At 38.3% G+C, this 15,984-nt stretch overlaps 2 protein-coding genes across 2 annotated transcripts; one reads left to right on the forward strand and one right to left on the reverse strand.

Annotated features, from left to right (window-relative positions):
• Positions 1-202: 202 nt before the first annotated feature.
• Positions 203-10,983, forward strand: PKNH_0307300 (SICAvar, type I; the record flags this gene model as incomplete). The annotated part of the gene is made up of 9 exons (XM_002261016.1): positions 203-418; positions 775-1,608; positions 2,761-3,369; positions 3,516-4,154; positions 6,471-7,187; positions 7,372-8,004; positions 8,701-9,438; positions 9,728-10,372; positions 10,570-10,983. The coding sequence occupies 9 exons, from the start codon at positions 203-205 to the stop codon at positions 10,981-10,983; spliced, it is 5,445 nt and encodes a 1,814-aa protein (XP_002261052.1).
• A 1,143-nt stretch (positions 10,984-12,126) lies between these two features.
• Positions 12,127-15,067, reverse strand: PKNH_0307400 (methyltransferase, putative; the record flags this gene model as incomplete). The annotated part of the gene is made up of 3 exons (XM_039113808.1): positions 12,127-12,201; positions 12,369-12,452; positions 12,587-15,067. 3 exons carry the CDS (start codon positions 15,065-15,067, stop codon positions 12,127-12,129), a joined length of 2,640 nt encoding a protein of 879 aa, XP_038969422.1.
• Between the last annotated feature and the right edge of the window lie 917 nt (positions 15,068-15,984).

The following is a 15,984-nucleotide window of genomic DNA, read 5'->3' on the forward strand; positions in this document are numbered from 1 at the left end:
AGGTTTTTTTTCCTCGTTTTTTCTTTGAACAACAAGAAATATGGCCTGCACTTTACATCTTTTTAAGGGAGAAGGAAGGTGAAAAAAAGAAAAAAAAAATTTTTTTCTTTTTTTTTTCTCTATAATAGTCATGTTAAATTTTCCATAATATACAAATTGTAGAGGAGAAGAGAACAGAACAAATAAAGAATAAACAATAATCATGGCGGGAGGTGCAGCGGTGCAGGCAGCGGCAACAGCTGATGCATGCTCCGCTCTGACGGACGGAGAAAGAACAAAAAGTGAGCAGAAGGGAAATGAACTAAGGGATGCGTGGAATGAAAATTTGAACAAATTAAGACAAGAATGGGAACAACGAAATCAAGGTGCGTCCTCCGCGGGTGGTACTGGGACTTCAGTCCCAGACGGAGCCATTCCGGTAAGTAATGTTATTATTATCCTTATTATCATTATTATTATTATCATTATTATTATCATTATTATTATTTGTCCTTATTATTATTATCATTATTATGGTTATTTGTCGTTATTTGTTGTTGTTATATTTTATTTTTTTAAATGGACGAAAGAAATATGTAAGAATATTTGGGGAAGAAAAAATGATGAAAGGAAAAAAAAAAAAAAAAGGAAGGAGTTTTCTTCTTCGATCCACATAGATATATATGTGCATATTCTGTGCAATGGAGAATATGCATGAATTCCATTTATGTGTGTCCCTTTTTTTTTTTTTTTTTTTATTTATTTTTACTTTTTTCCTTCTTATATTATTTGTAGCCTGATGTGAAGAGTAAAGCGGATGAAATGTTGGAGGACCTGGGGACGTACTTAGATTTGTTAAATCACTCTCAGACTGCCGCAGATGCATGTGCAGAACTAACTGGCAGGTATAAGGGAGAAACGAGCGATGTGAAGAAAGTGTGCACTGTATTAGTAAAAGTAGTTAACTGGATGGGGGGACTAACTGCGAATGGAGTTGAGAAGAAAAATAAGATATCCGAACAGAATTGGGTGCAATATTTAAGATGTGTAATAGGTTATGAAGTTATATTAAGAACACTGACGAAGAAGTGTAAAGCACAGCGGATGCTGAAAATTATATCTGATACAATGGAAAAGGGGGGCAGTAAACCCACCGGGCCAAATGTAAGTAGTATATGTCCTTGGGTCAAATTGGAAGATATTGGAGATAATGAGGGGTCCATTGGGAATGAAGTCCAGAAATGGTTAAATAAGGCAAAGGGGGGTTCCAGTGGGGGGGGCATTCGGGGGTTCGATAATATAGTAGCATGGTATAGGTGTACAGAGAAGGAGGAAGAGGAGGGGAAGGCGAAACAGAAGGCACAAACTTGCCAAAGTGATAGAATTATGGATTTAATGAAAGGAGGAATGTCACATCAATTAAATGTATTAGTCGATCCAATAGCAGCGGCTAACGATTGTATCGAGAAGGCGCAAACTGACAAGAACAGTAATGCTTTATGCAATCGCTTAAAATGTATTGATGACTACCTGAAGAAACAGCCACCACCAACACCATCAACAGCAGCACCACAACCAGGAGCATCACCAGGAGGACCACAATCAGGACCAGGACAACCGTCAGCTACGGTAAGTGAGAAGAAGGAAAGAGAAGACGACATAGATGCATATATACATACGAAGATACATACATATACATATACATATATGTATACATATATGTGTATACATATATAGACGTATACATATACGTATATGTCAACAGATGTACAGATGTATGTACGTATGTACATACATATAGACATACATGTAGATGTATGTGTATACATATAGATGTATATGTACGAATGTACGTATGTGTATATGCATTTATATGTATATTTATGCGTATTTATGTGTGTATGTGCGTATAAGTATATATATATATATATATATGTATATATCTACATATATGTATATATATATATGTATATATATGTATATATATGTATATATGTATGTATATGTATACGTATGTATACATCTGTACATCTAGGTATATGTACATATATATGTACATATATACATATATGTACATACATACACATGTAGACACATGTACAGATGTACATATATATACATACAGACATATACACATACATATACATAAATGTACAGATGTACGTACATATACTTATATGTATACACATACATATATGTCCATATATGTATATACATATACTTATATGTATACACATACATATATGTCTATATATGTATATATGTATACATACATACACATATATACATACAGACATACATACGTAGATATGGATGTGTACATGCATGTATACATATACACGTATTTGTATATACATACATATGTATATATATATATTTATGTATGCGTATGTACATACACATACACATACACATATATGCAGACACATATATGTATATGTATATATATATATATATACGTATATATACATATATATATATTTACATATACATATATGTAGACGTATGTATATATATATACATATGGAAGGATGTACATATGCATACGCATATACGTATGTATATATGTATACATATATACACATGTACGTATGTACATATGTATATATACGTATATGTACATACATATATATACATGTATGTACATATACATATACATCTATATGTATACACATATATGTATATATACATAGATGTATAGATGTATACGTATGTATGTATACATATACATATGTATATATGCATTTATGCATATGCATATATATATTACTACTTATATAGGAAAAATTCTGGAAAGAGGGGGATGGCGACGTAGCCAACTTATGGAAAGAATTGTCCAGAGCAATGACAAATAAGGGCACAAATGGGGACGACGATTGCAATAAGTTGGATAATCCATCTTCCGAAGCGGCATGCAAATATTTGCATGCCGGCTTAAAACAACTATACGAAGGTAGTTCGTTGTCAGGAAACAATGGTATCCTGTCGATGAACAACCCATCGTTTAGACAAACGATGGGTTGTTTTTTACTTCACGCTTATGCAAAACACATGAAAGAAAAAGCTGTTTGTAATATTGATAAAGGGATAAGCAAAGCTTTCGATCTTGGTCAAGGTCTAAGTAAGACGGGAACTTCTTGCACGAACGGTAGTTCGTGCATTGAATGTAAATGGGATGAGAAATGGGGCGAATGCGATGTGCCGGTTGGCACAACCGGCACAAACCAAACGAAAGTAAAGGACAAAGTGGAAAAAATTATCGAGAAAGACAACACCAACATTCCAACAATGCTAAAGAACATAAATACCATGTCCACTTTATGTAACTATATGGAATGTATAGCATCCCACTTAAATGCCACGGACGCAGAACAGAAGTATCAGAATGTGGTAAGGGGCGAAGCAGCTGTACATATATATCTGTATGTACGTATGTATACATATGTACATGTATACATATGTATACATGTATGTATATGCATATGCATATATATATATATATATATATATATATTTATATACTACTTTCCTTACAGGACAAATTTTGGGAGAAGAACACTGGCGAAGTGGGACAACTGTGGGGAGAATTGCAAGGCGCCATGATGGAAGAAAGCGTAAACGGAGCTGAATGTAATACAATGGATGATAATGGCCAACCTAGAACACCCACCGAACCGGAAAAAAAGGCATGCCAACATCTTACAACATTTTTTAAAAAACTGAAGGAAATTACAGCGTCTAAAGGCACTGATAACAAAATCTTCGATGAGCACCCACTGTTGAAACGAGCGATGGGTTGCTTCCTTCTTAAGGAATATGCAAAAAAAATGAAAGAAAAATCGACTTGTGTTATCGAAGCAGGTTTAAAGAAAGCTTTCGATTGGTGGAATCAGAATAAAGGTAATTGCCAAAATGGTTCCAGTGGCACGGAACTTTGTGTTCCGTGCCAATGGGAAGATAAGGAATATGGCGACTGTCAAATTACCACAAATGGCAAAGAAAAAAAGAAGGTGACGGAGAAGTTAGACAAAGTAAAAGGCCCCATTGACGGCCACGCAGGTACCATCATGAGGGACGTAAACATAACAGATTCTTTATGTGACAAACTCCAATGTGCCGCAGGGAAGTGGTTCCAAAGCAAAGCAGGGAATAGTGGTTCTAATAAGAAGAGTTGGGTAAGTATTACTGCAGAAAACACTACACCTGAGGGGTAGTAGGAAAAAAAAAAAAAAAAAAAGAAAATTCAGATTCCGGGTTTAAGAATAAGGTTACAGGGTGTTAGAATAAGGCTTTTGGGGGTGTTGGAATAAGGTTGTAGGGTATTATAATGAGGTTGTAGGGGTATAAGAATAAGGTTGTAGGGGTGTTAGAAGTGAGATTCCGGGTTTAGGACGAAGGTGTCAGGGTGTAAAAACTTAGATTCCGGGTTTAGGAGAAAGGTGTCAGGGTGTAAGAACTTAGATTCCGGGTTTAGGAGTAGGGTTGCGGGTTTAGGAGTAGGGTTGCGGGTTTAGGAGTAGGGTTGCGGGTTTAGGAGTAGGGTTGCGGGTTTAGGGGTAGGGTTCCGGGTTTAGGAGTAGGGTTCCGGGTTTAGGAGTAGGGTTCCGGGTTTAGGATTAGGGTTCCGGGTTTAGGATTAGGGTTCCGGGTTTAGGAGTAGGGTTCGGGGTTCAGGAGTAGGGTTCCGGGTTCAGGAGTAGGGTTCTGGGTTTAGGAGTACGGTTCCGGCTTTAGGAATAGGGTTCAGGGTTTAGGGTTTAGGGTTTAGGGTTTAGGTTTCCGGGTTTAGGGTTCAGGGTTTAGGAAGAACGTTTTAGGGGTATAGGAAAAGGGTTCCGGGTTTAGGAAGAAGGTGTCAGGGTGTTAGAACTTAGATTCCGGGTTCAGGAGGAAGTTGTCAGGGTGTTCGATGTCAGATTCCGGGTTAAGGAGGAAGGTGTCAGGGTGTAAGAACATAGATTCCGGATTTAGAACAAAGGTGTCAGGGTGTTAGAACTTAGATTCCGGTTTAGGACAAACGTGTCAGGGTGTAGGAACTTAGATTCCGGGTTTAGAACAAAGGTTTGAGGGTGTTAAAACTTAGATTCCGGGTTTAGGACAGAGGTGTCAGGGTGTAAGAACATAGATTCCGGGTTTAGGGGGAAGGTGCCAGGGTGTTAGAACTTATATTCCGGGTTTAGGAGTAAGGTGTCAGGGTGTAAGAATTTAGATTCCGGGTTTAGGAGGAAGGTGTCAGGGTGTTGGGACTTAGATTCCGGGTTCAGGGGGAAGGTGTCAGGGTGTTCGAACTTAGATTCCGGGTTTAGGAAGAAGGTGTCAGGGTGTAAGAACTTAGATTCCGTGTTTAGGGGGAAGGTTGTAGGGGTGTTAGAACTTAGATTCCGGGTTTAGAACAAAGGTATCAGGGTGTTGGGACTTAGATTCCGGGTTTAGGGGGATGGTTTCAGTGTGTTAGAACTTGGATTTCGGGTTTAGGGGGATGGTTTCAGGGTGTTAGAACTTGGATTTCGGGTTTAGGAAGAAGGTGTCAGGGTGTTAGAACTTAGATTCAGGGCTTAGGAGGAAGGTGTCAGGGTGTAAGAACTTAGATTCCGGGTTTAGGAAGAAGGTGTCAGGGGTGTCAGAACTTAGATTCCAGGTTTAGGAGGAAGGTGTCAGGGTGTGAGGACTTAGATTCTGGGTTCAGGAGAAAGGTGTCAGGGTGTTAGAACTTACATTCTGGGTTTAGCAGAAAGGTGTCTGCGTGTTAGAACTTTGACTCCTGGTTTTGGAGGAAGGCGCCAGGGTGTTAGAAGTTAGATTCTGTGTTTAGGAGGAACGTTTTAGGGGTATAGGAAGAGGGTTCCGGGTTTAGGAAGAACGTTCTAGGGGTATAGGAAGAGGGTTCCGGGTTTAGGACGAAGGTTGTAGGGGTGTCTGAAATAAGATTCCAGATTTAGGAATAATGTTGTATGGGTGCTAGAATAAGGTTGTTGGGGTGTTGGAATGATGTTGTTGGGGTGTTGGAATGATGCTGTTGGGGTGTTAAAATAAGGTTGTTGTGGTGTTGGAATAAGGTTGTCAGTATGTTGGAATGATGTTGTTTGGGGTGTTGGAATGATGTTGTTGTGGTGTTGGAATGAAGGTTGTTTTGGGTATTGGAATGAAGGTTGTTCGGGGGTGTTGGAATGATGTTGTTTGTGGTGTTGGAATGATGTTGTTGGGGTGTTGGAATGATGTTGTAGGGGTATTGGAATAACGTTGTAAGGATGTCAGAATAAGGTTTTAGGGTATAAGAGTAAGGTTCCAAGGTTCAGGATTCAGGTTCCGGGGTTAGCTTTAGCTACTTTAGGGGGGGAGAGGAAAAACTCCTCGAAGACAGAGATCGGATAATACGCACTAACCGGATACTATACACCAACCGGATACTCCACCTACCGGATACTACACCAACAGAATACTACAACAACCTACTAACTGCATATATATAACTTTTTCCTTTTTTTTTATAGTGTGGCTTCTGGAAGGAGGGCGTCGGAGGCGCCCTGAAGACGATGTTCGAACAAATCGCTCAGAATGGAGCGGACAAATCAAAGAACAATACTGGTATATGCAAAGATTTTGGTGACGGTAATGATGATAGTGTTGAAAGAAGGGCATGTAATCATATCACAGCAGGTTTAGAACACATTAAAAACATTTCGAGTGGTAGTGGTAATGGTAATGACCAACTGCTCGCTCGAGCAGTTGGTTGTATTGCTCTTAACATGTACGCTGATAAAATAATTAAATTGACGGAGAACAGTTGTCCCATTGATGAGACCACAATAAATAAAATGTTCAGTACATGGAATGATCAAAATAATAAACCTTCGTCTTCGCCTCCATGTAATGGAGGTGCTAATAATAAAGATTGTTTCCTTTGTAATAGGGTGCAAACCTCACAATTTGAGAATTGCAAACTAAGTGTTGACAGCAATTTGATTAATACACCATCACAATCAAATGGAACTTGCGATAATAACACCGGCAGAGACAAAGTCCACGACGAAATAAACAAATTCCTCGAAGACAACAACCAATCCACATCCTCATCCAAATCCATTCCCCAAGTAAAGTCCACCTTAACTTCTATCACTAACATTACGAAATCTTCTTTCTGTACTCAACTCCAATGCGCAGCAAAACAATACCAAGCAAAAAGCAAAAATGGAAAAATATCACCCTGGGTAAGGATGGACAACTACGTATACATATAAACATACACATATATATACATAAATGTATATGTATATATGTACACATACGTATATATATACGTATATGTGTATACATATGTATGTATACATACATATGTATATATGCATATGCATTTATGCATATGCATATATATATATTAATCCACTTATACAGGATGGATTTTGGGAGGAGACTGGTGAAGTCGTCACATTATGGCAAGAACTATCCAAGGCAATGACAGAGAATGGGGGCCAAGACAACGGAGGTCCATGTGGGACAATGGAAGATGGCACTGGCAGAACTCCTACCAACCCTGAAAAAAGGGCATGCAATTATTTGCATGCCGGCTTAAAACAACTGTACGAACCGGATAGTTCATCAGGAACGACTAACAATGGTATCCTGTCTGGACACCCATCGTTGAGACGAACGTTGGGTTGTTTACTTCTTAAGAAATATGCAGAAAAAATGAAGGACACATCAACTTGTGTTATCGATTCTGGTATAGAGAAGGCATTTAAGGCATGGAATGCAAGTTCTAATGGTAAATGCAGTGGCACGGAACCTTGTGTTCCGTGCGAATGGGAAGAAAAACACTATGAAGATTGCAAAATTAACACAAATGGCAGCCCAACGCCAGTAAAGAACAAATTAACACCAGTTCAGGACACAATCGACACCACCGCAACTAACACCCTTACGAACATAAATGAAATGTCCACTTTATGCGAATACATTAGATGCGCCGGACCCAAATGGTTCAAAAATCACAACCCAGTAGGGAATAGTGGTGCGAAGAAGGATTGGGTAAGTATTACTACAACTAACACAACACTGAGAGGGTAGAAGGAATAGAAGGAAAAAAAGAAACAAAAAAATTCAGATTTCGGGTTTAAGAATAAAGGTTTTATGGGTATTAGTATTCGGTTGTTGGGGTGTTAGAATAAGGTTGTAAGGGTATAGGAGTAAGGTTTTAGGGGTATAGGAGTAAGGTTCTAAGGGTGTTAGAATAAGGGTTTAGGGGTATTAGAATAAAGTTTGAGGGTATAAGAAGGAGGTTTTAGGGGTATTAGAATAAGGTTTCGGGGTTAGTTTTAGTTACTCTAGGGGGAAGGGAAAAACTCCTCGAAGACCGGGACCGGTTACTACGCCAACCGGATACTACACCAACCGAATACTACACCAACCGGATACTACACCAACGGGATACTACACCAACGGGATACTACACCAACCGGATACTACACCAACCGGATACTACACCAACCGGATACTACACCAACCGGATACTACATCAACCGCATACTACACCAACCGGATGGCACAACGACCGGATACTACACCTACCGGATACTACGCCAACCGGATACTACACCAACCGGATACTACACCAACCGGATATTACACCAACGGGATACTACACCAATCGGATACTACACCAACCGTATACTACACAACCTACTAACTACATATATATAACTTCTTTTCTTTTTTTTTTTACAGTGTGACTTTTGGGAGAAGGAAGGCGTCAAACCCGAACTGAAGACGATGTTCAACAAGATCGCCACAGACGGACAGAACAAATCAAAGAACGACACTAATGATGTATGCAAACAATTTGGGGATGAAAATCCACAAAGTGTTGAAAGAAAAGCATGTAATCATATCACAGCAGGTTTAGAACACATTAGAGGCATTACGGGGGAGAAAAATGGTAGTCAACATAAAGATGACAACCAACTGTTCGAAAGAACAGTTGGTTGTATTGCTCTTAACATGTACGCTGATCAAATAATTGCAAAATCGAAAGATATATGTCCCATTGATGAATCTAAAATACAAGATATGTTCACTAAATGGAATGATCAAAATAAAAATTCGTGTAAGGATGGAGTTAATGGTTGTTTTGAATGTAAGAGGGATGCGAATTTTGGTTCTTGTAACCTCCTCGTTGATAAAGACTTAATTGGAACAACACCATCACAATCACAAAATGGACAAAATTGCAATGATAACGATGGAAATAAAAAAGTCCAAGAGAAAATGACCAAACTCCTCAACAACGAAGACTACAACCCATCCCAATCCAACCCCAACTCCATTAAATCCAACATAACGACCACCTTATCTACTATCACTGAAATGGCCTCTTCTTTCTGTACTCAACTCCAATGCGCAGCAAAGAAATGGAAATCAGCAAAGAACCAACATAATAGTGGACAAAGCACCGATGTGAAGTGGGTAAGGGCGGTAGACAACTACATATATACATACACATAAATGTATATGTATATATGGATATATGTATATATGTATATATATGTATATATGTATATATATGTACGTATGTATGTATATATGTATATATATGTATATATGTATATAAATGTATATATGTATGTATATGTATATATGTATATATATATGTATATATGTATATATATATGTATACACATATGTGTATACATATGTGTATACATATACATATATATTTTTTTTTTATCTCCCTTCCTTCTTCTTTTATGATCAGAGTGACATACACAATGACGCCACGACAGAATTAGCGGAACTTTTAAAAGATATGAACGACCCTAAAAAGCAGAAAACAGTTACCGAATACTGCAATGACGACAGCAAATGGAGTAAACTTGGCCATACAGAAAGGCGAACAAATAGAGCAGCTTGTTTGCATTTTGCTGCAGGACTGCAGCACATTTATACCCACGGTAATGGCCGTGTTAACGGCCCATCGTTTGGACAAACGATGGGTTGCTTATTTCTTAAAGAGTATGCAAAACAACTGAAAGACTTGGCAAAAAAGGAAAAAAGGTATAAGGTACATCCTCGCTGTAGCGTAGATTCGGGCATAGAATATGCTTTTAGCAAAAGTAGTGACATTATGAAGAGTGTATTAACTCAATGCCAACAAAATGCTAGTACTAATGACTGTTTTGTGTGCACACAAAACAATGATTATAATAATTGCAAAATTGGCGATGACAATATTGGAAGTAAATCTAAAGAGTTGTTCACAGAACCGAACAGCAAAAAACATATGCAACAAACATTAGAGAATACAGTCTGTCCCATCCTTCTTACGGATATCCTTACCCCTTTTCTTCCTTTGGCTCCTGTCTCTATTGGCCTTTCTGCTATGGCTTATTACCTTTGGAAGGTAAGATAAAAAAAAAAAAAAAAAAATATAAAAAAAAATTAATGAAAAAAAAAAATTTTAATGGACAAAATTAATTGTTAAAAGGAAAAAAATTTTTTTAATGGTTAAAAAAAAAATAAAATAAATGTGTAAAAAGAATATTTCACAATCTTGAGCAAAAATATCCTCTCATTTTTTTTTTTTTTTTTTTTTTGTAGTATTTTGGTCCTCTTGGTAAAGGAGGACCACGTTTCAGAAGATCCCCTACTGAAATTCCTGGTTCATCCGTACAAGAACAAGTCCTCGATCATGTGCAGCAAGATAGTTCACATGAATATCGATTGGTGAAGGAACGAAAACCTCGTTCTGTTCCAGCGAGAACGAAACGTTCTGGTGGTGTGAATCGTCGAACGATTATTGAAATTCATTTTGAAGTGTTGGACGAATGTCAAAAAGGCGACACGCAATTGAACCAGAAGGATTTTCTGGAACTTTTGGTTCAAGAATTCATGGGATCCGAATTAATGGAAGAAGAACAGGTTCCTATGGAAGACGTTCTTATGGAAGGTGTTCCTATGGAACGTGTTCCTATTGAAGAATTTCCAAGTTTAGGTTCCGGGTTTATGGTTTAGGGTTCACAGTTTAGGGTTCACAGTTCAGGGTTCACAGTTTTAGGTTTAGAGTTCAGGGTTTATGTTTTAGGGTTTAGGGTTTAGGGTTCAGGGTTTAGGGTTCAGGGTTTAGGGTTTAGGGTTCAGGGTTTAGGGTTCAGGGTTTAGGGTTTAGGGTTTAGTGTTCAGGGTTTAGGACTGGAGTAAATATGTGATAAGGAGAATATTGGTTTCATACCCCCCTTTTGTCTTTTTTTTTTTTATGTGATAAACAGACATAATAAGGCGTTTGAATATTCATGTTATTTCTTAATTTTTTATGCCCTTTTTGGTTTTTTTTTTGGTGAAAGGACACCTTTTCTTTATAGAAAAAAAAAAAAAAAAACATTCTTTTTTCTTTTTAAGAACATTCTTCTTTTTTATTTAAGAACATACATTTTTTTTTTTTTAGAACACACATTTTTTTTTTTTTTTTGCTTTTTATTTTTTCTTAAAAAAAAAAAGAGAAGAAGAAAAAAAAAAGATTCTTTCTTCCACATTTATTTCTTATTTTATTTGCAAAAAAAATTTTCTTTTTTTTTTGTGAAAGGACACCCTTTTGTTTTTAGAAAAAAAAAAAAAAAAAACATTCTTCCTTTTTTTTTTAGGAACATTATATAATTTTTTTTTTTTCCGCTTGCGAAAAATATATTTTTTCTTCCTTTTTTTTTTTTTTTTTTTTTTTTTGCGGAAAGTAGGAGGATAAGCGCGCGAATAAATGATGTCTGCTGACAGCGCACACAAAAAAAAAAAAAAAAAAAAAAAAAAGGAGGGTGGACGATGAAATATATTACAGTTGCAAAAGGTCGCAAAATATAAAGGAAAAACACACACTTATCCCGCACAAGGAAAAATTGTGTGTACATACGTGTTGGCACAAACAACTTTATAAAAGCATACATACACTTTAAACCAAAAATGTATACAGAATAACGAGAATATGCGGAAATAAATGGGTTAAGGTTTTAGGGTTTAGGGGATAGAAATAGAATTCTGGGTATAGGAAGAAGTTTTCAGGGTGTATGACTCTGGATTCAGGGTATAAAGGAAATTATATCTATGGAGGTGTTTCCCTAACAGACAACACATTGGATTTTATTAGTAGCCTTTTTATCCTGGAATGTTTTACAAAACATCAACATTCTTAAGGATGTTCGTTAAGTCAAAATTCAGGAACCAGCGATTGTAGTTTGTCCTAATCTGCGAGATGAAGAGGATGGGGGAAGTATTCACAGATATATGATCATATTTGCTTACAGGAGCGTGTGTACTCGTGTCAATAATGAGAGGCGAGTTACATATATCTACTATTCTCTCAAACGGAGAGGGAGCAATCTGCATGTGGCGACGATTCCTGAATAGCGTACCATTAAGATGAGATTCCTTCGATAAGCGGAAAACCTTTCTTGGGTTATGTCCTTCGAACTGCAGATCAAGACCTCGTTAATTTCCTGCGAAGTTAGAGGAGTGTATCGTAATGAGGAAATGTTCAAATGTGAGTTCAGGGATAAGTAATGTTTGCGCATCTATGTGCAAACCTAGCGCATTCATGACTCTGTGTCACTTTATTTTAAACCTCGCTTACCTTATTCGCGGAGGGGATACTAATCACGGATGCGAAGAGCTTCTGAAAGAAGAGACGAATATGTTTTCTCACAGTGCCATCCCTCGTCAACACATTAATTACTAGGACACCATTGTTTTTCAAAAGACGCTTAACACTGCGCACATTTTCTTCATCCAAAAATTGTATATGTGGACAAGTGACATACAACTTACAACCATCCATTTCGACGTAGGAGTTTTGCGTATTGTTAATGTCGACAAAGATGGCATGGTAAAATTCAGAGTGACCATGATTCTTTACAAAATCATGCGAATCCCTAATAATATAATTTGTTCTGTGTTTTTTATTTTGCTCTATCTGCTCATCACAGAAAAGATAATAAAATGATTTTACTGCTTCGTCAATTTCGACGATATCCAGGTGCAAATTAAAATCTGCAAAAATGGACTTAAGTATATTTGAGAAGACATTGGTGCCTCCCCCCAAAATGCAAATGTTGAAAAAATTATCATCTTCCTTGTAAATATCATTTATCACGAAAAAGAGACTGCAACAGAAGCTTATGTGATATTGGCTGGCTGATTCGATATACTCAAAGTGGGGGTTTTCGTCCAGCTTGTCCACTACTTTTTCATTTTTTTTTTTTTTTTTTTTTTTTTTTTCCTTTTCCTGAGTGTACACTAGCTCGGATTGCACTGTCAATGGGTCGTAAGAAAATATCATTTGCCTTTTGTAAATTTTTTTTTTTTCAAAATAGGAGCGTCTTTCCTCCTGGTTTTTCAGGATAGCTCGAAGGGCTTCTTCCACGTCGTGCTGTTCCTTTCCATCTTCGTTCGTTCCCCTGGCGCTCCCTTCCCTTCCGTATTTCCATTTACTCTTTTCACCTCCGAAGCCCCTGTTGTTCGCCTGGTCGGAATTAAAAATTTCCGCGAGAAATTCCTCCGTTACGAGGACATCCCTTATAATGATACTGGATGCATACTGCGACTTCCTGTGGGCAATAACCCTGCAGTTCTTTACGCTCTCGTTTAACACCATGATGGGGAAATTGTCCGAATTGGGGAGAGCCACTTCGTTCAAAATATTTGTTAGCTCATTTTTGATGGACTCCAGGAGGACGTTAACTGAGTACTCACTGTGTAGTTCGTTTTTCCCCTGTGGGTATATTTGTTGTTCCTTCACTTTTGCATCGTCCGTATCCTCGTTCCGACTTTTCTCCCTCTGAGTGTACTCGCTATGGTGCACATTGGTAGGGTTCTCCCCATTTTGTGTGGCAGGTGCGGGGATTTCCCGTTTGTCACTCTGAGAACGGTCCGCCTCGCCCTCCGGGCACGAGGAAGCCAAGAAGTTGGACCTCATCACTAGGAGGAGTCTCCTGGTCCCGGCCTTGGAAGCCAACTCCTCATTCCCTTCTGCAGTACAGTAAAGGGAGTGAAACTCATAGCCAAGCGGGACAACAACAACGACCGTGTTGTAAGTTGCGCGCTCGGTGAACGAGTCGTAAACAACGACGTTGTAGTCACACCTGTTCAGTCTCGTATTGTAAATATCCAGAACTCTTCTCTTCCCTTTTTTAAAAATGTGAAGATTCAAATTTGCCCTCGTGCTGTTAATTTCATTGGGTAGTTTCCACAACGAAATGACATTTCTGGTACCCATTTCTGCGTTGATAAAATATGCCTGGAATTTATTGCCCCCCCTATGTGTTCGATAGAAGGCGAATACGAATGGATGGTATTTAAACTCGCTTGTGTTTTGTTTTAAAAAAAAGGGAAAGACTTCCAACATGATGTCCTCATGATACACATTCCGAACCACCTCCTTAATTATATAATATTGAGCAAGAGTAATAACAATGAATAGGTCCCCCTTGTTCAAATGCTTAAAGACAAGGGAGAAGTAACTCTTGGCATTCCTTTTGCAAATTTCTTCCTCATTTTTTTCGCACGATATATATGCATCTAAAAAGGCTTTATCAAAAAAGATTTTGTAATCCACTTTTTTTTTCTGTGCCTCTTCTTCCAATTTGTATAGGACGTTATCAAACTGTTCACCATTGCTGATGTCTACATTTAGGAATTCCATTTTGTCCCCGAATTTTTTCTTCATTTTTTGGATCACTACATCTGAGTAGTCTAGATTTACAATGTTTCTGAACCCGTCTTGGAAGAGTTCGTAGCTCAGGTGGGAGTTCCCGCACCCCAAGTTTATGAGCTGGCAGTTCTTATTAACAGGTTGGTCAGTCGGCTGGTCATTCGGTTGGTCAGTCGGCTGGTCAGTCGATTGGTCAGTCGGCTGATCATTCGGTTGGTCAACCGGTTTACCATCGCTTTCCCCATCGAAATAACCCAGCCGTCCCCGTATGCACCGATAAACGATGTGCCGCACATCCCCGTAGTTCCCATACCACTCGAAATTTTTCTGGTCGAAAAATTGGAAGAAGCTATTCCAGTAGGCTCGGTCTCGAAAGTCCGAAAACCCAGCTGGCAGGACCTCCATTCGGCTGTCCCCCATCAGGCGCGCGTTTAAAGGAGTCCCCCTCGAAGTTACCGCTTTGAACGTAACCACACGAGTATCCTCTAATAGGGAAGAATTCCCAACTGCGTTCCTCCACAAATGACTCGCTTTTATACGAATGGAGGAACGGAACAAAGAATAGGACGTGCACCTCTCGTGAGAGATCTTTTCACAAAAAAAGAAAAAAAAAAAAAAGGAAAGAAAATGACAAAGTGGAATGATGAATGATTAGGGGGAGTTCATCCTTAAAGTTGCTTTTTTATATCCGTTTATGCTAATTTTAAAAAAATCCGGCATGCCACATAATGTATAGGCTTAAGCACATATCAAAAAAGCAAGCACGCACATATACATTGTTCACCCCCTTCTGAGATAGAAAATGTAACACTGAATGATTCAGTCAAAGATGGTTCTAACTTCTAGGATGATGATCCGTCTTTGCCTGCTCCGCTCAGGAAGTCAATACATTGTTCTTCCACCTCTTACCCACCCCCACTTTCGCAACAAATCTGTATGTACAACTTGGGTTCGGTTGCCTAGGTAGCACGACGAGAAGAGCTTCCCCCCATTTGTAGAATAACGTAAGAAAAATAGGCAAAACAAAAATGGTATAAACGATACGTATGCCCGAAGCATTTGGAGCTCCATACGTTAAGGGAATTGTCCTTCACCTTTAGCATTTACCCGTAAAAAAATGATAACCCCAAGTGTATTGCATAGGCGCCCAACGCAGCTGTTCCTTTTTTTTTTTTTTTTTTTTTTTTTGCATCTTCACTGGAATTCCGGCACCACGCCAAGTACAAAATGGTGTAGGGTACAGGGGCAATGTGGGTGGGGCGAAGCGTGTATATTTGCTAAACATACGCAGCAGAGAAATACTTTTTTTTTTTCTTCCTTTT

This window comes from Plasmodium knowlesi, assembly GCF_000006355.2.
Source record: "Plasmodium knowlesi strain H genome assembly, chromosome: 3".
Lineage (NCBI taxonomy): Eukaryota > Apicomplexa > Aconoidasida > Haemosporida > Plasmodiidae > Plasmodium > Plasmodium knowlesi.